Source organism: Branchiostoma lanceolatum, chromosome 13, assembly GCF_035083965.1.
Source record: "Branchiostoma lanceolatum isolate klBraLanc5 chromosome 13, klBraLanc5.hap2, whole genome shotgun sequence".
Lineage (NCBI taxonomy): Eukaryota > Metazoa > Chordata > Leptocardii > Amphioxiformes > Branchiostomatidae > Branchiostoma > Branchiostoma lanceolatum.
In genome coordinates, this window is record NC_089734.1 from 8,996,541 (window position 1) to 9,017,999 (window position 21,459).

The window sequence follows — 21,459 nt, forward strand, 5'->3', positions numbered from 1 at the left end:
CTGGAGTGCTGCTTCTTGCCACTGAGTCTTTTTTTGTGTGCAAAAATCAGGGGAGGCTCCGTACAGTGCCTTGTAGGTTGTGTGTGGTAGGTGGGAGGGTTGTGGGAATGTCCTGAATGTGTGACAGGCTTTAGGGCTGACTCTGATGTGTAACCACATAGGTATGTAGCAACCAGACAATCATCATGTGCATATATTGGACATACAGCCCTGTGTGTTGAAATATCACACTTTGGGTAAACAAGCTGGTGGGAGAAGACGTGCAATGGCCGAAAATGTCTACAAGGAGTCCTGTAACGTCTACGAGACCTGTAATGATGATGGGGACTACCAGGAGGCCTGTACCATCTCCCCGTCTATACAGCCCTGTGTGTTGAAATATCACACTTTGGGTAAACAAGCTGGTGGGAGAAGACGTGCAATGGCCGAAAATGTCTACAAGGAGTCCTGTAACGTCTACGAGACCTGTAATGATGATGGGGACTACCAGGAGGCCTGTACCATCTCCCCGTCTAAGGTGTCGGCCACAACGTTGGCCCCTGACGTAAACTGCACAACAGAAACTGCGAACATATCCACAGAAATATTGGGACCGCCAGGTGAGATACAGTACTTTGAGAACTGTCCAAAGGGACATATCATTCAGTAAAATGCAGAAAAGAACCACCAATGAATTCAGTATTCTCCAAGCAGAGGAGTGGTTCCGGCTGTTTTTTGACGTGTTTTTAGGCATTTTTGTGATGCAAGGACATTACAATTAATGAAATTGGTAACGTCACCCACCAAAGTTAATTGCACCATAAACACACAACAGCCTGTTCCTAATTCTTTTAATTTTATCTTTTAATTCTCTACCAATTTCTTTGTTTTCGGTATGTGTATAATTATGTATATTTTTTATACAGACAACAATGTATCCGCATGTATGTCTGGGTCTAACGACAAACGTAAAGTTGCCGGGCCTGAATCTGTCTTCTCTGATGGTTACATCCCAGGGGTGGGTATGAGGAGCACGAATCAGCCCCAAGTCTGGACCGGTGCCATGCTGAAAACCCTCCCTGTGATGACCATAGTTCTGAACCTCTGTCTGCTGGGCACTGTTATCTTCCTAGGTGGGCAGTCTTATAACCTATTCAAAAATATCTGTTAAGAGTAAGATATGATGAACAAAGAACTCAATATCTAGTTACCTTTATCCTACATCTCATTAACAAAGCATACTGTCACTTCCAGTGGTGACAGTGTCTGAACTAAAGCTGTCGGTTGACCAGCTGGACCACAAGACAGCCACGGACCTGTCAGACCTTAAGTTGTCAGTCAGCCAGCTGAACCTTGAGAGTACGATGACAACCGCTTATCTGTTAAACGTCTCTGTGTGGATACAACAGGTAATGGTGAAAACATGAACATATTTTAGGGGGATGTTTAAGAAGAAGAAAGGCCTTAAAATTACCTGGTGTTTTAGCTTAAAACTCACAGACAACAGATTGCATGTCACAGACTGCATAGCGTATGATGTCTTATCAGATTTAAGTTTCACATATCTTTGTAAGTCAGACCATGAATTATTTCCGTCCGTTTTAGAGCCCTGCACATACAAGAAATGTGTTTGATTTACAGATAGTGGGAAAGTCAGAGCCAGGAAGGACTGAAGAGGAAAAGTCTGTTGAGACTCGCTTACATAAAGGTATGTAAGAATTTATTAACCTTGTGGACAGATGTCACAGACTCATTTCCGTTGCTCTCTTGACTCTGGTGTATTTTGTGACCAAAGTCATCAAAAGAGATGATTCCTGAGCCTGAAGCCAAGTCTATCTTTTAAACTGATCCTTTACACCAGCTTTGAAAATCATTGGCTTACTAACAGCTGAAGCATAGCTCTGAAAGAATTGGGGATTTGTAAAAGATACATCAACTTACTGTTTTTCAGAGCACTGCCCTGATGGTTACAAGAAGTACCGCGAAGTCTGCTATAAAGTGTTTGACATCGAAAATACATTTTTTGAAGCAACTGCGACCTGTTTGGCTGACGGAGGCACCCTAGCCATGCCCCGTGACACCGGGATCAACGCTTTCCTGTTCTCTCTCATAAAGACAGTAGACAGCTCTGAAAACTTTTGGTTTGGCTTAGATGATAAGAAACAAGAAGGTGAGTGGGAGTGGGCAGACGGCACAGCTCTGGGGACCGGCTACAGCGCATGGCGAGAGGGCCAGCCTGACCAGTTTGGTGATCAGGACTGTGCCATGTACCGACGAGATGAGTGGGTGGATGGGGACTGTCGTTGGAAGAAGCGGTTCATCTGTCAAGTCATACCATAAAGCGGATGCCTTTAATTTAGAAAAATGCAAACATGTTGAACTGACAAAGAAAATTCTACCTACTCCATAAAACAATGCATTCTTTTATAGAAGCAAAAATATCCTTTTGTGCCAGTTGTAAAACTGATTTACAAATACCAGGAGCAAGGAGTTCCAATGGTATCCATGTCCTCTTTTGATATCTGTGTTCTATTGAGTCATATCTGTGTTTTTCACGAAAGGACAACCAGACTGTTTACATCACTTTACAAATTTATTGTCATTGCATAGTAACATCATATCATTTATTCTAGATATTGACAATCACAGGGATCTTCTCACGGTATAGAAATTGATATACATATTATACTTGTTATTTGAATCCTTTATTTGTGGACCAACTCAATTGTGAATATTGATATTTCTTTATATCAAAGAGAATTTCCTTTATATCAAGGATAGAGTGCTACAACATCAACTTTCACCATTGCGTCAGGGCTTTTGTCTGCAGAGGATATCACAATTCCACCATCCACTTTCTGTTAAAAACAGTTTATCATTCACATGTTAAGCTGTTACTGTTACTGTGTCTATGTCTTACCCTATACTATTCTCTTACCATAAATCAAGACTTTATTCTCAGTGTAAAATGCTCTTTTATCACAAATTTTCTGTACTTTTCACAAGTGTTGAATCTGACAGAGATCTACAGCAAGACTCTTGGTTTGTAAAGATCCAGAATTTCACTAGTCCTAAAGACTTGAGAAGAATAACATGGCTCCCTCAGGCCCGAGGGCCGGGGTACTCGATGACTGCTGCAGCCCCCATGCCTGTTCCAATACACATGGAGACAACACCGTACGCCCTGGAACAGATGAGGGAAAACCCATTTTATCAAACTGTCATTGCACAAACTGTCAAATGTGCAAGCATGTAAGAAGATGTGGTCATCACAAACATGTTAGCCTCTGACAAGCTCAGTTTGTTTAACCCTACAAGCACTGTTGATTAGAAAACCAAGTTCAAATCAACTCCACACTGTGAGGGTTATTATCACACAAAATGTATCAAACCAAGAGTGACATTTTTTTAAACTAGGATTTAATGATGTAATCTGTATCTTTGTTATATTTTGTCTCTATCTTTGTCATACATGTATGTACCTCTTCCCTCCTGACCTCAACGAAAAGCAGCCGATTTGAGAATAAACAAAGGTTCAAATAAACAAACACCACACTTTCAAGCATGATCTCTAAGCAAGGAGTAAAATTAGGCAAACCTAAGACTTTGTATCGGTCATTACTAGAACTATACTAGTAAACAAGTACAAGTCCATTTTCTAACCTCTTGCCCCTCCTCCTGAGCTCGTTGAGCAGTGTGGCGATCTGCCTGCTGCCCGTACAGCCCAGGGGGTGGCCCAGAGCGATGGCCCCTCCGTTAGGGTTCACCTTCTCCCAGGGGATCCCCAGCTTGTCTACAGAGTACACGGCCTGCAGAGGATATGCCATGCTTTAAGTGCATCTTGAATTCTATAGACAATGTTCACAGTCATGCATAAATTGTTCCAACATGACTCAAAAAGTTTTGAATTGAGAAGTTGAAGTTGCTGTAAACCAGTTGTAAAACTACCATAGTACAAGAAATTATTATAATTGCCAAATTGATTTTATTTTAAATTCCATAGTAAACCAGTTGAACAGACTTCGGGTCTCCATAGGATGTCATCCGTGAAGTCAAGTTTAATTTGCCTGATTGAACATTATGGAAAGATACAATACTGGATAGCTGGGCACCCTCAGTTGTTTTCATATTTCAAAGTCAGGAACAACTTACCTGGCTGGCAAAAGCTTCATTCACCTCAAAGACATCAATGTCATCAACAGACAGACCTGGATGATAGCAAAGAAAATAATATATCAGGGACAAAACATGGCATGAATGTATCATTACCCAAGAGAGTAAAGGAGTGAAGTAAAATGGCAAACTGAACACAACATTGTATATTACTCCTGCTTAGGATTTGAACCGAGAACCTTTAGATTCTGAGTAAACAAACCAAACCACGATGCAATTACCCAATTACTTGCCTGCTTTCTTCAGCGCCTCTGGTATAGCATAGGCAGGTCCGATGCCCATGACATCTGGGGGCACACCAACCACAGCGTAGCTGCGGATCACACCGAACACCGGCAGGCCAAGCTCACTGGCCTTGGACCGCCTGGCCACCAGCACTGCAGCCGCACCGTCACTCACCTGGCTGGAGTTACCTGTGGGGGTAAGAAAGGACAGTAAAGTCTAATCTATAAAGCAAGTTTAAGGAAGCCTGACAGAGAATTATGAATTAAGCCTGACCAAGAACTATGGAGACAACTAGTCGTGGGAAGATATCAAGCGAGCTTGACCGAGTGAGTGAATGATTGATAGATTGTAAGGAAGCCTAGAGAAAATGTGAAAAGTTAGAAAAGTTAACTGTATATTAGTAGGTCTGTCTGAAAGTCAGTAAAAACAAACGGCTCTATAGACATACTAGTATTGTGAAGATACCAACCTGCAGTTGTGCTGCCTCCCTTTTTGAAAGCTGGTGGAAGTCTGGCCAGTTTTTCTTTGGTTGTCCCCGGGCGGACACCATCATCTTTGGTCACCTGTAGTAAGGAAATGTCGAGAATGCTTATCAATATTACTATAAAATTTACCTTTCATGAGTAAAAGTGAGTTGAGGGTGTTGCCAAAGAGAAAATTTTGGAAAATCTTGCGAATTTTGTTTGCTCATGATCAGACAGTCAAAAAAAGTACATTTGATCAAAGCTAATGTTAAGTCTGATTTATGTTGGATTAAAAAGATTGCACTTACAGTGATTTCTCTTTCATTCCCATCCTTGTCGACTATCTTGGTCTTGACAGGAACAATCTCGTCTTGGAACAAACCCCCCTCTGTGGCAGCACAGGCTCTGTGGGGGGGGGGGGGGATAAAAATGTCAATGACTATTCCTGGAAACAGTACTACCGGTAGTACAGTCGAAACAGTGGAACATATAAGTGAAGAATAAAATTAAATCTTTACCACTGGATTACCGCATTTTATTTTCAAACGTTTTAAGTGTCCATCTAATACTTTTTGTCAATGAGGAAATAATGTTTCTTGGACCTGGATGACTAATTTTCACAAACGTAGTGGAACATATAATGAAAGAATTTTCTAATAGTATATTTTTTAGAGGTTGGAGATTATGAATACGTGAAAACATGAGGGGAAAATCGGATCCAAGCCTCACCTCTGCTGAGAGATGGCTGCAAACTTGTCCTGAGTCTCACGAGTCACACCAAACCTCTCAGCAACATTTTCTGAGGTGATCCTAGAACGCAAGAAACAACAAAGCATGTTTTGATTCTGATAACAATGAATGATAATGATTATACATAAGCAAACTGGAAAATTGCATCATAATGGAAATTAACCTGCTATCTGAACTGATTCTGTATGGATAATATTGAAACTGAGAAATGTGAACATGTCATTAAATGATATACGAGTGATAACACAAAGTTGTAATTCTTTATCATTTCTAGAAGCCCGCCTACCCCATGGGAATAATGCAGTCTCTGGCCTTCTCGTACTTGAAGTTGTCAGGATTCAAGTCGCCTGCATCACCACCCTGCTTACGCTTACTCATGGACTCCACCCTGAAACACAAAGGTTAATGGTCACCACAGTATCAGCACTCAAACAAAAGTAAGAAGATCTGATTTTGATTGATTCACCAAAATAGTAACATTGTTTTTGTTTTGCTTTATGTTCAAAACATGCAAAAGAAACTTATCATATTCAGCACACGTCTTAATGAGGCTTACTGGCTTGTTAAACTGCCTAGATGAAAATGTCATAATTCATGCTTTTGATGGCCACTCACCCTGCACCGATGCCCATGTCACAGACTCCTGCCTTGATACTGTCTGTAAATCAAGTCAATTTCATCAGCTTAAATGTTGATGAAAAATGTTGTATTTTGTCTTCTGTATGACATGTATGAAATGTTAAAGAAAATTGGTACTTCAAAACAACTATGGCAGATCTACAATGTCTTATTGAATGTAGCCTGCTGGTATCCAAACCTATTATGTCCACACCTCTTCTGTTCTCTCAGCAAATAGAGGAGAGGACAGAGGAGACTCGGGAGCTAGTTTGGGTACCAGACTATACTGAATGAGTCTAGATACATTTTTGGAATTTAAGATAAACATTCTTAGTCTCATTGTCCACTCTACTACTCCTACTGTATCTTTACAAAAGTTTTAACAGAAAAGTAACCCCTTGACTATCACAAACAGAATGTGTGTCTTACTGGCCACATGCATGACAGCCTGTAGTCCTGACGAACACTGTCTGTTACAGGCGCTCAGTGGGACAGTCTCTGGGATGCCCCTAGGAAAAACACAGATCTTTGAACCCTCTATAACTTGACTCTATTCTTTGTTAGCATTGGTTTTCCTTGTTCCAATGTTTTGTGTTTGCTGTGCCAGACATTATAGCCCAGTTCAACAAATGATGTGTAGGAACTAGTCCCACAAATATGTAGAATAGGAAATGAAATATTCTACAAGACAAGAGGACGATAAACATACGGTAAACAGATATTTGTAGTAAAGATATACTTAAGTACATGCTACTTGCAATTGAGTTGGCTGGAAAATGAGAATAAGGACAGGAAATTGTTTCAGAATGACATGTTACATGCAATTTCGCTCACTGTTTTCTACATCTATGACTGTGGATGCCTGAGCTTTATGTATAGAACTTGTCTCAGGAAATCTTAATTACAGCATAACAAACTTACGCCGCAAACTGGGCGATCCTGAAGACCGCTGGCCCCGCACCTGGCTGGAGAACATTACCTGTGTGCAATATAGTAATAAAGTCAACACTGGATATAGATATGGACTTGAAAGCAAGGGTGACAAAGACAGTTATAAGCATACACTCATAACTGAGTCATCCTGTTCACAATCATTCCATTAATGCATCAACAAATTAATCAATCAACAAATCAATCAAACAAACAAAAACAGGGATCAACAAATGCAGAAAATACCAGTAATTAACCTCCTAACCATTCACCTAGATGAAACATGAAGACATGACCACATACCCACACAGATGTCCCCGATCTCAGTAGGGTTCACATTGGTTCTCTCCAGGGTAGCCTTCAGAACTGACACTAGAAGGTCATCTGGGGTCGTATCCTAAGAAAACACCATGCAGAGTTGAAGGTACCATTATGTGGAGTTAACAGTGATCATTTGAAAGTTTTTTAGGATCGTGTTAAGGATACATTTGGGCGGAGACCAAATAGTTTAATTAGAAGCGCCCGGGAGCACACGGCCTGGTGCCCCCCGGGTCTCAGTAGGTCAGTTCCGTCAAGCGACCACGCGGTGAGGCAGAGCTTTGCTAAGAATCCTGTAGGAATACACCAAGGAAAATGTCCAACAAACTACATGCATTGAAAAAAAGCCATGTTACTTATGACCAAGTCCCAATGGACATAATCCAAAGATCATTGACCATTTTCCTCAATTAGTTTATTTTTTTCTATTAAAAGCCAATATTTCAAGAATCCACTAATGCAACATCACACTTACAACAAGAGAAGCAAAGGTATCAAACAAAACATATCAAAATATATAACGTTGGGTAACATAAATTCGGGATTTTTCCGATAATGGTTGACTGAAATCAATCTAGCAGAACAATAAACCATCCTTTTTTTCTATTATTCTGTCAGTATCATGTACTATCTTTGCACTAATCATATATATGGTAGATTTTGTCTCTAGTCGTGCTGACACCATAATATTTCATTTTGAAACTACCGTCCGCCGCACGCACAATGAAGGTGCTGTCGGACAGGGGGGCACATTAATTCGGGAGAGAAGATTCGTCTTGAACATCTTACCGCTAATCACATTTTGTACAGCAACTATTCGTTCCATCCTTGGCTTGAGGAGAGTGCTATGGATATAGACGTGTCCAAGTAAAAAAAAATACACGAAAAAACGGCACACATCAGGCCTTTGCTAACATCCCGTTTGTTGAGTCGGTAGAACGTCACTCAAAGTCGATCCCCACCCTCATGGCAACGTGTACATTATTCATGGCAAGTTAGCTGGATGCCGTAGCAATGGTTATACTACTATGTCCATGTGTTCCTTGTTGTGTTAGGAGCAAACTTTGAGGAAAATATCGTCTTCAGTCCACTATCACATGCAACATTTAGACAAAAAAGTGTTCCTCACAAACCTTTTGTCGTCTGCTTGACGACATGATTCTGGGTAACAATATGGCGGCGGGAAAATACACGTGCCGTAGGTTGTAGCAACAAAGAGGAGTTTTGATGATTGATCACACTTAGAATCCAGTTGCAGGTTAGCAAAAGAGATTGTAATAAGTTGTCTTGTAAATAATTGTGTTTAGCAGGCAGGAGATGTGACATTTGTCTTATAAACCAGCGAACAACCGTGCAGTGTGAGTCTCCCACGAAGCCCCCAGACTCTGTCAATAAGGGACGGAGAGTTTTTGACGTCGCCAACTTCTAATGCATGGTTATCGAAGCTTTTCAGACAGTGTTCTGAATACGTTAGTCTGCCAAGTTTGCATTTCTAGCGGTATTACTGATGTTGCATCTAGCACATATGCCTAAATAAACCGTTTTCGAAAAATCCCGAATTTAAGTACCCCACGAATTTATGTTACCCAACGTTAACATACAGAGTTTTGAATTGGTATTTTTCATCTTTATAACTTGACAACTGCCAAAGAATGAGGGTCGATGACCGAGAGAGCAAGGACATATGCATATCTCCAGGGAGGTTACTTTACTTTCTAAAACACCTGAAAATGATTAATCATTGGACCGGGGTACAATGCAAGTACTTGTAACTTACTCATGATGTCTAAATTAAAAGCGCTTGAAACCAATTAGGGTTTAAAAGCCCCCCTTGTTCAAACGTAGAATTGCGGCAAATGGGGAGGGGCGATCTTTAGATCGGCACTCTAAAAATAAATCCTATGCCTCATATTCCTTCACCAATGCACTTTCGTTGCTTCAAGACACTGATAGAGAATATCTACGTAAACCTACCTTAAGAGATCCTCTTCCCGCCTTGCCGATCGGCGTTCTCAGGGCAGAAACGATCACAACGTCGTCTTCACTTTCCGTAAAGCGACCTTTAACCTCCTTCTGAGCCAGACTGGAAAACGCCGAGTTTTGGACCCTGTTCGGCACCGAGAGGTGCCCAAATATCGTCTGCATGCGCTCCATGCCTTCCGTCGTACAACTGATCTGTTGGTAGGCTGAAAAAAACAGGCGTTTGCTGGTAGGAAGCGTCCCAACTTGGACAAACGCCCGACCAAGGGTTTGTGCTGCCGTCTTGCTCACCCGGCCAAAGTGCAAAGGTCGATGACCGTCAGGGCATTTAACTTTCAGCCAATCAGCGACAAAATCTACCACAAGTTACACTAAAGCCGCGTTTTCTATGACAACTAGGAGCTTTTGTTAAAACGTATACATAATTTTATAAAGAGTTTTAGACTTGCATTTCCCTACTACATACATCAATAAACAGTGAATTAAGAAACCTTTCAATCAATCTCTCAAAAGAGTTGGTTTGGGAAGAAATTATCATTTTAAGTACCAAACTCTGCGGCTATAACGTTTATATAGATAAGATTTAAATATTATATAAAGTCGTGGACTTTTTAATTTTAGTGACAAAGTACATCGGTCGTGCGAAACCTTATCAGTCATGTCAGTAAATCCCACAGTCGCGGACGTGATAACAAGTTGCCCCACGTACGCTCGTTAACTTTACTGCAAAAGCTGCTGAAATCTACGGCCGCGATCTGTAAGTGAAAGTATAGTAGGTTAAAGAGTTCTAAACGCTGTAGCGAGTATATATCGTTCCATATAACCGTGGGTTTCATTGAACAAGCTTAAGGGGAGTCCTGTATTGAAGATATCTTGCTTGGAACAATTAAGGCTGAAGTATTCATTGATATATTGAAAGACACGGATTCCCTCTAGAAATGACCAATCATCTAGCTATGTAAATTACGGAGTGGTTCGTCTCAACAGATCCGGCTGCGGTTTATTCAGTAGTCTCAAAGGTCGCGTTGCTGAGTAAATACTGCAGCACAGTTCCATTTGGAAACAACCGTACTGCGTCACTCCGGTATATATATGGATCCTTCTGTACGTAATATTGTTATAGATTCGTTAAGTTAGATGTAAACAAAATGTCGTATTACAGTATCATGACCTTGATACATGTAGTGGGTGTCAGCGTCAGACATATGCATGTATCTTAATGTGGATACCTACAAAAATGGCGTCAATATTTTATTGGACTTAGTTTGTCAATCAAACAATATCTACTCTATCAACATAAGAAATATATGGTTATGACTCATTACAAAACGTTTTGTTCCCTTCAGTGCAGATTCTTGGCCTTGCTGATGACGATGTTGACGACAATGGCGACCATACTGCCACTCTTGCTCCTACTAACCTTTGCCCCCATGGTAAGCCTGGCCTGTCCACAGGGGTGCAAGTGTTACAGCGACGTTCCCTCGGTCCACTGTTACTACCTGGGGATCACAACCGTGCCCTCGGGCTTCCCTCCCAACACCACACTCCTCGCCATCCGCCATTGTAACATCACCACCCTGCGCAGGGGCGACTTCAGCGGCATGCCTCTATTGGCGACCTTGTACCTCGACTGGAACAACATATCCACCATTGAACTGGGGACTTTTGACGGGTTATTCAACCTGAAATCACTAGCCATTGGTGGAAATCGTGTTGGTAAGCTCACCCCAGGTCTCTTCAAAGACAACAAGCTGACAGATTTTGACGGGTCTGACAACCGTATCGAGGCTATTCCATCTGGCGTGTTCACCAACCACTCCAGCCTGACCAGCCTGATCCTGAACGACAATCGCATCAGCATGCTTGGCACTGCTGCCTTCGCAGGACTGCCGCAACTTGTGGAGATCCAGATTAACGACAATCTCATCCCTCGTCTCCCGGCTGAAGCCTTAAAGGGTGCTTCCAAACTCTGGACTCTTTCAATGCCCAACAACGCCATATCAGAAATAGAAGAAAGTGCGTTTTCGGACTGCACCTCTTTGTACAACCTTGACCTTAGCGGTAACCTACTGACGACTCTGGAAGGAACTTTGAAGGGTCTCTCGAATTTGAATTCCTTGTCGGTTTCCGGAAATCGTGTTCTTGAAGTAACCAACAGCACTCTGACCAGTCTGACTTCTCTCCGTGACTGTTGGCTGGACAACAACAAGATCAGGAAGATAGATAGCGGTGCTTTCAAGGGGATGGGGAACCTGAACAATTTCTACCTCGGCAACAACGACCTTGAAGAAATGCCGCTAAATGAACTTGTGGGTGTTCTTAAACTTGACCTTGCGAACAACAGGCTACAGACTCCACCTTTGAACATGACCGCTGCACCAAATCTCGCAATATTGATGCTTTCAGGCAACCCCATGAAATCCTTGTCAGCATCACAATTTGCAAGCCTAAAAAGTATATTTGCGGTTGAACTAAACAACGTGACGGCGGTGAAAGAACACACAATGGACCCCCGTGCCTTGTGTGGCGCTCCGACTTTACAGTCTGTGTCTATGAACAACAACAACTTCACATCTTTCCCTAAAGATCTCCTGACGTGTGCAGCAAATCTTACCTATCTTATTTTGGCTGACAACAGGATGGCAAAGTTCAAAAAGGATGACTTTTACAACACGAGGAATATAGTTCAAGTTGACTTTACAGACAATAGCATCACTAACATTTCCACGCTGTCAGAAGCGCTGGAGTCGATCACTTTCCTAGATTCTTTGACCTTGTCTGGTAACCCAATTGTCTTTCTTCCAGAATATGTATTTCCAGCCCATATAGAGATGAACAATCTAGATATCAACGACATGAAGCTTCGCGCAGTTGACAAGGATGCGTTTGAATGGATGGGCAAACTTCAGTCTATCGACATGGGAAAGAACAGGCTCCGATTCATACCAGGGAAGCTTTTTGCAAACATCAGTGTTGAGAAAGTTAACTTGGACGGCAACCCCTGGCAGTGTGACTGTCAGATGTACGAGTTTGCGCAGTGGATGAAAAACAACAACATGACGGAAAAGTTTGACGTAATCTGTGAAGGACCTGAGAAGCTGAACGGTACGTATTTGTCGGAAATCCCCCTTAAGGACCTGACATGTGACTGCGTTCACTATCAGGCACCAACTATCAACACCACGGGGAGCGACAGTCATGTCCAGGCTGGCCAACGCGCACGGCTCGTGTGTAACGTCACAGGTTGTCCCGAAGCAGCTGTCATCTGGACCACTCCACTAGGCGACGCTTTCTCTGAGGATTCGGACGATCCTCGGTTCTCCGTTTTGCCGGACGGCGGACTAGAGATTCACGAAACAAAGATAACAGACGCAGGCATGTACATCTGTACAGCGATAAACTACCTTGGAACTAGTCAGGAAAGTGTTAGTCTCAAGGTTACTGTTTAATTGTAATACCAAGACCAATTCAAAGGGTATCGCAATGAACTAAGCTAAGCTAAGCTAAGCTAAGCTAAGCAAAGCTAAGCTAAGCTAAGCTAAGCTAAGCTAAGCTAAGCTAAGCAAAGCTAAATTAAGCTAAGCTAAGCTGAGCTAAGCTAAGCTTAGCTAAGCTAAGCTAAGCTAAGCTAAGCATAGCTAAGCTAAGCTAAGCTAAACTAAACTAAACTAAAACTAAACTAAAATTAACTAGGTACAAAAATCCCTCAGTCACATTGAAAACCTTTGCCTTCATGAAAAACGATATGCTATATCAGAACTGGCCTAAAAGAAAAGAAAAGGAAATTGTTATAAAGAAAAGCAGAGATTTGAAGTCAGAAGAGCTGGAGACGAACCAAGGGCAGGGCTTAAGTGTCTATGATTGGATTTGAGTATTAAAAGGAACCCCAGTACTTCTTGGGTATATGTATCTATGTAGCAATGACGTTACATATCACGTTATACATAGTTGCAAAAACTGTTCCCCGAAGTTATGCCCTATTAAGTTAAGATTGCACCAAAGGAAGTAGGTTTTAACTTTTGCTTTTCAAAGGGCTGGAAACATGACTGACATGACTTATCAGTCAAATTGTATGTGGTAAAGGTCATGTTTCAAATAAATTCAATGTATAACGTTAACTATCAACATCGGCGGTCATGCCGGTACTACATACATATATTCTAGTACAGCGTTGTTATTGTTTTTATCAGTTTATCAGTCTTATGTATGGCCTTTTTACTATGGGGGTACGGGCATTTTTGTATGGGGCTAAGGATGTCTTTCGCCACTTCTTTCGCATGGGGGTACGGACACTTCATGGAGGTACGCCACCTTTGCAAGGGGGTACGGAGTAATTGATAGCTTAACCCCTTTTGCACCTAAAAGAGGACTTGATTATATACATTTGTTGTTTGGGTTAAACAGCGTGACATTAGGCATTTGAGGCAAAGTATCTGAATTATTGGATAAACACATGTAACGTTACATTTGCTTAGAGTCCTGCTTGCAGTACTTCAATCAGCCGTAGGGTGTCTCTTTGTTTATACATGGTTCGCGCTACTTTAGTTTTGCATCGTTCAGTAGAAAAAAAATGCAATATCAAAACTAGCTTCGCGGCTATCTAGGGCACGGGCAGCCTGAAGACATTCAATGTTTCATCCAAACATATCTGCTTAAATATCAGCTCGCACATATTTTAAATAATGGTCACCCCTCCAACTAGAAATGGACTTATCGACAGATCAACTTTGACCCCTAAACTAAGCAAGTTGGAGACGAGATACGGTTCAGTGTCTTCCTACACATTTAGGGTGATTATTAACACATTAACTCTTATAATTTCTTGTTATGTAGACAATGGTTGTGCTGTTGTGTAAATGTGGCAGTTCGACAGTTTCTAAGGGGCCACGGCCGTCGCGCTAGTATGAATGTGCTGTGTGTGCTTGGCATGGGGAGGGGGGCGCGCCAGCGAGTAAAGTTACCTTGTAAAACTAAAGGGAAAGACACCAAATGCTGCAGGAGATCGAAAGCATATACGAGACCTACGGCACGCCAGCGGAGAACAGACACACGGACATCGTCACTCTAGCTGGAATGAGAGAAGACCTCACTGACGTTATCAACACACAGATGTACAGAACATTCTCCCAGTACATCGAGAGCACTCGCAGATTCGACGTGCTCAACTGAAACACATCCAGCAACACGCTACCTCAAGTCACCAAGTGCTAAAAACCTAGCGAGAAATCAACAAGAACTGAAACCTAGCGACCAGCACAGCACCTAGAGACCATGTCTAACGAAGTAATAGACGTTAAACAAGGACAACAACAACAACAACAACATATCTTCGCTTGCCGAAGTTTTGTAATTTGACATGTTTGTTAAACGTTATCTTATTCATTTCATGATGTCTATGTGAGACTGTCCATGTATTTACAAAAAGTGGCACAGGTATCACTGTTACAGCTTTTAATTCATTTTTCAACATACTAAGTTATAGTGATCATACTTTTGATCAAATTTTTATTATTGATGTATGGGTGAAAATTTAATGAGAAAACTCAAGTAAACCAATATCTTGGTTGAGTCGGACCAACAGCCTGGTCGATTTGGAACAACAGACCACCACCGGAGAGACAGAAATGTATGGCACAAACACACACACAATATAACCTTACATGAAGTTCAAGCGAATATCATTGAAGTTTATTCAGCAGTATTCAAAATTTTAGTCGAAGTATGTTTGTTGACAATGCTGTCTCTATTGAGTATCATGTTGACTGCTGAGGCGATCCTCAAAACATACTAACATGACAGGTTTTTACCCCGTCATCAAGCAGCGCTATTTTGAGTATACAGACGTGAGCTACTCTCTTTTATATGTTTGTTGTATCAAACAAGCGAGTAACGTTATATGGGTATTACATAGAAGGTGAGCGTTTTTGTTTTATCTTATGTGTAGTTGTCAAGGTCAACACACTTGTCCGTCGGTCTGATTAACAATGGTCCAAGTTGACAATGGTGCAACTTGTTGATTGTGCTACATCTAGATTGCATTTTACATCATTCATAGATCTGGGTTTTTGTGCCACGCAAAAACTGGTCAAAGGGCTTTGCACCAATCAGATGGCGAGTTCACAGAGACTGTTCACCCGAGGGTTTGTCTATGGACTGACCACGGCCTCAGCCCTGGCGTATGGTTACCTGCAGCTGTCCAATGAGGAAGAAGGTACTGTGTTGTTATGGGAACGAGCCATTTTATGATTTTTTAAAGATATTTGTTCCAGATGAATTTGTTTTTCTAATCTGTAGTGCCATTTGCCTTTATAAAATAATCATGTTTCAAAGCCCACCATCATAGCTTTTAGTTTATATCCATTCTGGACTAAAGCCATATTCACCTTTATGGTTGGGCAAAGGGGTACTAGCATATAGCACTCCCTAACTCCATACATGTACTTCCAAAAACTTTTTACAACACAAGAGTACCTAAATCCACCTTCTACTAGTTCTAGATGATTATTTTTTCTTTTGCAAAAATCTGATTCAAGTTTAACACACGCTTCCCCTAGTAGAATGAGTAACGCCTGTTAAGTTAAAGATATTTCAACCTTTTTTTTCACATTCTTCTGTTTGTCAACTTTCATGCACCCCATTATTAGCAAAAGTCAAATGTTAAACCTGATACTGAGATAGTGAGTGAGTGAGTGAGTGAGTGGGTGACAGTCATTCTTACAGACACCTCCTTCCTTGCATGATATTTACTTACACTGTAACAGTTAGCAGTTGTAACCCGTCATCTGTATTATCTTAGACATCAAGCCAGTTCCTGTTGACCCAAAGATCAAGAGAGCATCAGACATTCTGAAATATGGTGTCCCAGACAGGGGCCCTGCTGTACGTTACTACCAGAACCATGTTCTATCCTACGATCAGGCCAGAAGAACTCCACTGTGGGTGGCTGAACACATCAACAGTCAACACATACAGGGTGAGCTGGTGCTGCTACTATGATTGTAGTACATGCTCCTATCAGTACTAAGGTGTAGCACTTGCAGTGATATATGTGTAAAGCTCCTGTCATGCTTGGCCAACCATGGCTTCCGTACCTTCTCCAGAGCAATGGTTAGGAGTTATTCGTGAGCAAGGTGATCTGTGGTTGGGAGTTGGTCGGCACCAGCAGCTGACTATGAATTTTGAAAACTCAAGTCAGGACAGTTATATTCTTCTTGGATGCGGTTAGAGGAATAGACTCTAGCTACAATAGGATGGGCTAAGGCTAACCCAACCCATCGCCGACTTTGGTTGGGGAGTGGTCAAGTTAGAGGAAAGTCATAAGATTAGTTTCTGGATGTGTGATACAAATAGATATATTCCACAGTACTAGTGGAATATACAACTCTTTTGAAACAAGTGATGAACTATTAAATGTCTAGTAGATTAGACATTCGAAAACCTATTTGGAAAAAAAATCTCTTATTTTATGGTATATCTTGTTAAAAATTTTATGATAGATGTTATGATAATCTTTATGATTGGTTTTTAATCATTCGAACGGCATTTATGATAGATTTTATGATTGTTTTTTTAATCAATCAAAGGACCCACCCTTGTTGAGACAGCTTATATTATTCACATATGTACAAACATTGCTGTATGTTATGTTTTTATAGGTCCAGCCAATCGAAAACACTCTAAGTTCAGACCAGACCCCAGCGTGGACCCGATGTTCACAGCACATAACGGGGACTACTGGAAAAGTGGCTGGTCCAGAGGCCACATGGCACCGGCTGGGGACAACAAGTTTGATCAGGTACAGTAGAAAAGTCAGCAGTCCCTTGTGTAATCTACAATAGATGCACCAATGGATGAAGGTTGATTTTGCAATATGAGACCATTTGTTCATTTTTGCAGCTCACACAAATTACCATACAACTGCATGATTGATCGTAAAACTGCCTGTTTTTTCTACCACAGGAAGCGATGAACGACACTTTCCTCCTCTCCAACATCGTCCCACAGAACCTTCAGAACAACGCAGGGTTCTGGAACAGGTTTGAGATGTACTGTCGGGACCTGACCAGCAGGTTTGAAGATGTGTACGTGGTGTCCGGTCCACTCTACCTTCCCACTCAGGAGGACGAACAGAAAGTAGTCAAATACCCCGTAAGTATAGGTGCCTAATAGGAAAAGGTTAAGTTTCCTCACTAGTACTAACTACTATACTGTAAATTAGTGTTTACAAGGTTTGACAAATTATGTCATGTGTGGTACCTTCAAGTATTACTGTTTGTTAAGTACCAACAGCTATGAATGAATGAATGAATGAATGAATGGTTTTATTTGATCATCAGCTATCCCAACAAGCACATTGTTGATACACAGCCTTTGACGCTTGTGTTTCATTTTTACAGAAAGTTATTTCAAATCTTATGCATTGTTTCTTCATTCTTTGTCTTGCAGGTAATAGGAGAGAATGAGGTAGCTGTCCCCACTCATCTGTACAAAGTAGTCGTTGCAGAGCGATTCAACACCCCAACTTCTATCGGAGCTTTCATCGTCCCAAACCAACCAATCGACTTCGGCCCAAAACTTACAGATTTCCAAGTTCCAATTGAAGATTTAGAAAAGTCTTCAGGATTTAAGTTTTATCCTCAGTTGGACCGGAGCAAGACTAAGAATCTTTGCGAGATGGACTCATGCAAACTGATCACAAAGAAGGAGTTTGAACTGTGGATTATTGGTAGGAAACTGCAGAGTGCTCGAACACAGGAGAGAGTGGAGAAAGTATGGAAAGAACTAGAGGAGAAAAAGTTGGAACCAGATCAATATCTTATTGACTTGTATGCTAAGAAAAAAGTAGAACTTGCAGCAAAACAGAGTGAGGAATAATGGGATACATGTATTAATGATACAGAGTGTTGACCACATGTTCACATACAGTGCAACTTTCATAGTTCTTACATTTGAATTGCAGTATTAACTTAGATGGTATTATAGGTGATTGGTAAATTTCAATTAGCAGTAATGCAAACATCTTTTTTAAAGTTTAGACTGTCTGATATTATCTAAACAGGATTGATATTCTGTACATTATTATTTGAAATTTTGTTTGAACTTTTGTTTATTCATGAGAAGCTCAAATGGTTAAACAATTTAATTTAAAGTAGAAAAGCCTGTTTTATAATCAACAGAACTTGCTTGCAATTAAAATGTTTAGAAACAGGTTGTATCTCTGTAGTGTATTCATTCTACATTTGTAAATGATACCCAGCACATATAGGGTACCTTCATTTGGTACAGAAACAAACTGGTATCTATGGTTGGAGAAAATGTGATGTCTCACTGCAGTGCATCTATTCCAGTGGGATTTGAACCCATGTTGTTGTGTTGATGGAACACAGCTCCACAACTAACAAATGGCAAGGGAATCATTTAGAGAGGGTATCACTCTAGAGAAACGTAACTTTAATCAGGCATGATTATTCAAAGACTGATGTGGTCAACATCTTTGTCAATCTCCTGTTAGTAACATAATATTGATTAGTCTACATACTGGGTATTTCACTGCTTTAGAATTCTACTTTGAAGTTGCAGAACCTGTAACCTTGAGACCAACGCTTTCCTGACTAGTTCCGAGGTAGTTTATCGCTGTACAGATGTACATGCCTGCATCTGTTATCTTTGTTTCGTGAATCTCTAGTCCGCTGTCCGGCAAAACGGAGAACCGAGAATCGTCCGAATCCTCAGAGAAAGCGTCGCCTAGCGGAGTGGTCCAGAAGACAGCTGCTTCAGGACAACCTGTGACGTTACACACGAGCCGTGCGCGTTGGCCAGCCTGGACATGACTGTCGCTCCCCGTGGTGTTGATAGTTGGCACCTGATAGTGAATGCAGTCACATGTCAGGTTCTTAAGGGGGATTTCCGACAAATGTTTTCCTTTCAGCGTCTCAGGTCCTTCACAGACTACGTCAAACTTTTCCGTCATGTTGTTGTTTTTCATCCACTGCGCAAACTCGTACATCTGACAGTCACACTGCCAGGGGTTGCCTTCCAGGTCAACTTTCTCAACACTGATGTTTGCAAAAAGCTTTCCTGGTATGAATCGGAGCCTGTTATTTCCCATGTCGATAGACTGAAGTTTGCCCATCCATTCAAACGCATCCTTGTCAACTGCACGAAGTTTCATGTTATCAAAAGTGAGACTGCCGACTGGATATACTTTTGCAGGTAGAAAGACCATGGGGTTCCCGGACAAGGTCAAAGAATATACAAAGATGACAGATTCCAGTGCTTCTGACAGCGTGGAAATGTTAGTGATTTTGTTGTCTGCAAGGTTCAGTTGAACTATTTGCATTAAGTAAAAGGCATCCTTTTTGAACTTTGCAATCCTGTTGCCAGCCAGACTGAGATAGGAGATGATTTTTGAACACGTCAGGAGATCTTTAGGGAAAGATGTGAAGTTGTTGTTGTTCATAGACACAGACTGTAAAGTCGGGGCACCACACAAGGCACGGGGGTCCATTGTGTGTTCTCTCAATGCAGTCACATTGTCAAGATCAACTTCATATATGCTTTTGAGGCTTGCAAATTGTGATGGCGCCAAGGATTTCATGGGGTTGCCTGAAAGCATCAATATGGCAAGATTTGGTGCGGCGGTCATGTTCAAAGGTGGAGTCTGTAGCCTGTTGTTTGCTAGGTCAAGTTTAAGAACGCCCACAAGTTCATTGAGCTGCATCTCTTCAAGGTCGTTGTTGCCGAGGAAGAAATTGTTCAGGTTCCCCATCCCCTTGAAAGCACCGCTATCTATCTTCCTGATCTTGTTGTTGTCCAGCCAACAGTCACGGAGAGAAGTCAAACTGGTCAGAGTGCTGTTGGTTACTTCAAGAACACGATTTCCAGAAACCGACAAGGAATTCAAATTCGAGAGACCCTTCAAAGTTCCTTCCAGAGTCGTCAGCAGGTTGCCGCTCAGATCTAGTATTTGCATTGATGTTGAATCTGAAAAAGCACCTTGCTCTATTTCAGATATAGCGCTTCGTGCCATTGACAGCCACCAGAGCTTGGAGGCACCCTTTAAAGCGCCAGCCGGGAGACGAGGGATGAGATTGTCGTTAATCTGGATCTCCACAAGTTGCGGCAGTCCTGCGAAGGCAGCAGTGCCGAGCATGCTGATGCGATTGTCGTTCAGAATCAGGCTGGTCAGGCTGGAGTGGTTGGTGAACACACCAGATGGAATAGCCTCGATATAGTTGTCAGACCCGTCAAAATCTGTCAGCTTGTTGTCTTTGAAGAGACCTGGGGTGAGCTTACCGACACGGTTTACAGCAAAGCTTAAAGATTTCAGGTGGAATAACCCGTCAAAAGTTCCCGGTTCAATGGTGGATATGTTGTTCCAGTCGAGGTACAAAGTCGTCAGTTGAGGCATGCTGCTGAAGTCACCCCTGCGCAGGATGGTGATGTTACAATGGCGGATGGCGAGTAGTGTGGTGTTGGGAGGGAAGCCTGAGGGCACGGTTGTGATCCCCAGGTTGTAACACTGGACCGAGGGAACGTCGCTGTAACACTTGCAGCCGTGTGGACAGGCCAGGCTTACCATGGGGGCAAAGGTTAGCAGGAGCAAGAGTGACAGTATGGTCGCCATTGTCGTCAACATTATTACCAGTATGACCACTGAAATCCGTGAAGTTACTGAATATTTCCCAGAGACACTGTAATGATAAAGCAAACAGGAAAAAGCAGGTATTATACTAAGTAATATTGAATGTGAACAAAGAATAAAAAGTAACAATTAGCTTAATGCATAGTACAGCATGTTAAGGTCTTACTCTTGATATTGAGAGAGAATGGTAGGAATCAGTATTATAACTTTACAACATTGTAGTTGTAAAGTTATATCCGGAAAAACTGATCTTTTCTGTTACAAGTTATAAGAAGTCTAAAGAGGGGATAGCAGCAAATGCATGGACAACTTACAGCTGCGACGACAATGGTGTTGTGCCAAGGCAAGTGCATTTACTCAGTTATCCGACCTTTGAGA

The 21,459-nt window shown here is 41.7% G+C and overlaps 4 protein-coding genes and 1 long non-coding RNA gene across 7 annotated transcripts; 3 read left to right on the forward strand and 2 right to left on the reverse strand.

Annotated features, from left to right (window-relative positions):
- Window positions 1–364: 364 nt before the first annotated feature.
- On the forward strand, window positions 365–3,527 carry LOC136447951 (uncharacterized). Its single transcript, XR_010757805.1, has 3 exons — window positions 365–1,112; window positions 1,234–1,388; window positions 1,621–3,527. It is a non-coding gene; the product is annotated as an uncharacterized lncRNA (long non-coding RNA).
- LOC136447950 (3-ketoacyl-CoA thiolase B, peroxisomal-like) lies at window positions 2,554–9,753 on the reverse strand. Its single transcript, XM_066447094.1, has 13 exons — window positions 9,432–9,753; window positions 7,443–7,536; window positions 7,131–7,188; window positions 6,639–6,718; window positions 6,207–6,249; window positions 5,878–5,979; window positions 5,571–5,651; window positions 5,150–5,246; window positions 4,847–4,940; window positions 4,386–4,565; window positions 4,132–4,187; window positions 3,643–3,788; window positions 2,554–3,163 (listed from the first exon to the last, which is right to left on the reverse strand). The coding sequence occupies exons 1-13, from the start codon at window positions 9,609–9,611 to the stop codon at window positions 3,082–3,084; spliced, it is 1,293 nt and encodes a 430-aa protein (XP_066303191.1). The 5' UTR covers window positions 9,612–9,753; the 3' UTR covers window positions 2,554–3,081.
- A 1,069-nt stretch (window positions 9,754–10,822) lies between these two features.
- Window positions 10,823–14,606, forward strand: LOC136447630 (insulin-like growth factor-binding protein complex acid labile subunit). The gene is made up of 2 exons (XM_066446671.1): window positions 10,823–12,862; window positions 14,436–14,606. The coding sequence occupies exons 1-2, from the start codon at window positions 10,823–10,825 to the stop codon at window positions 14,604–14,606; spliced, it is 2,211 nt and encodes a 736-aa protein (XP_066302768.1).
- On the forward strand, window positions 14,137–18,645 carry LOC136446755 (nuclease EXOG, mitochondrial-like). 3 transcript variants are annotated; one of them, XM_066445300.1, is made up of 6 exons: window positions 14,137–14,194; window positions 15,491–15,648; window positions 16,234–16,410; window positions 17,093–17,232; window positions 17,397–17,585; window positions 17,883–18,645. In XM_066445300.1, exons 2-6 carry the CDS (start codon window positions 15,546–15,548, stop codon window positions 18,309–18,311), a joined length of 1,038 nt encoding a protein of 345 aa, XP_066301397.1. In that variant the 5' UTR covers window positions 14,137–14,194; window positions 15,491–15,545; the 3' UTR covers window positions 18,312–18,645. The 3 variants fall into 3 exon arrangements, with proteins under 3 accessions (XP_066301397.1, XP_066301396.1, XP_066301398.1); XM_066445299.1 differs by having other exon boundaries at window positions 14,139–14,227; window positions 15,493–15,648; XM_066445301.1 differs by having other exon boundaries at window positions 14,154–14,227; window positions 15,529–15,648.
- LOC136446752 (insulin-like growth factor-binding protein complex acid labile subunit) lies at window positions 18,302–21,459 on the reverse strand. The gene is made up of 2 exons (XM_066445293.1): window positions 21,396–21,459; window positions 18,302–21,130 (listed from the first exon to the last, which is right to left on the reverse strand). The coding sequence occupies exon 2, from the start codon at window positions 21,073–21,075 to the stop codon at window positions 19,000–19,002; it is 2,076 nt and encodes a 691-aa protein (XP_066301390.1). The 5' UTR covers window positions 21,076–21,130; window positions 21,396–21,459; the 3' UTR covers window positions 18,302–18,999.

Coding starts and splice junctions, on each gene's coding strand:
- LOC136446752 (XM_066445293.1), bottom strand. CDS start 21,075: ATGTTGACGACAATGGCGACCATACTGTCACTCTTGCTCCTGCTAACC.
- LOC136447950 (XM_066447094.1), bottom strand. CDS start 9,611: ATGGAGCGCATGCAGACGATATTTGGGCACCTCTCGGTGCCGAACAGG. Junction 4,566..4,846: donor GGGAGGCAGCACAACTGCAG/GTTGGTATCTTC, acceptor TTACCCCCACAG/GTAACTCCAGCCAGGTGAGT. Junction 3,789..4,131: donor ATGAAGCTTTTGCCAGCCAG/GTAAGTTGTTCC, acceptor TATCCTCTGCAG/GCCGTGTACTCTGTAGACAA.
- LOC136446755 (XM_066445300.1), top strand. CDS start 15,546: ATGGCGAGTTCACAGAGACTGTTCACCCGAGGGTTTGTCTATGGACTG. Junction 16,411..17,092: donor CAACAGTCAACACATACAGG/GTGAGCTGGTGC, acceptor ATGTTTTTATAG/GTCCAGCCAATCGAAAACAC. Junction 17,586..17,882: donor AGAAAGTAGTCAAATACCCC/GTAAGTATAGGT, acceptor TTTGTCTTGCAG/GTAATAGGAGAGAATGAGGT.
- LOC136447630 (XM_066446671.1), top strand. CDS start 10,823: ATGGCGACCATACTGCCACTCTTGCTCCTACTAACCTTTGCCCCCATG. Junction 12,863..14,435: donor TTGGAACTAGTCAGGAAAGT/GTTAGTCTCAAG, acceptor CAAATGCTGCAG/GAGATCGAAAGCATATACGA.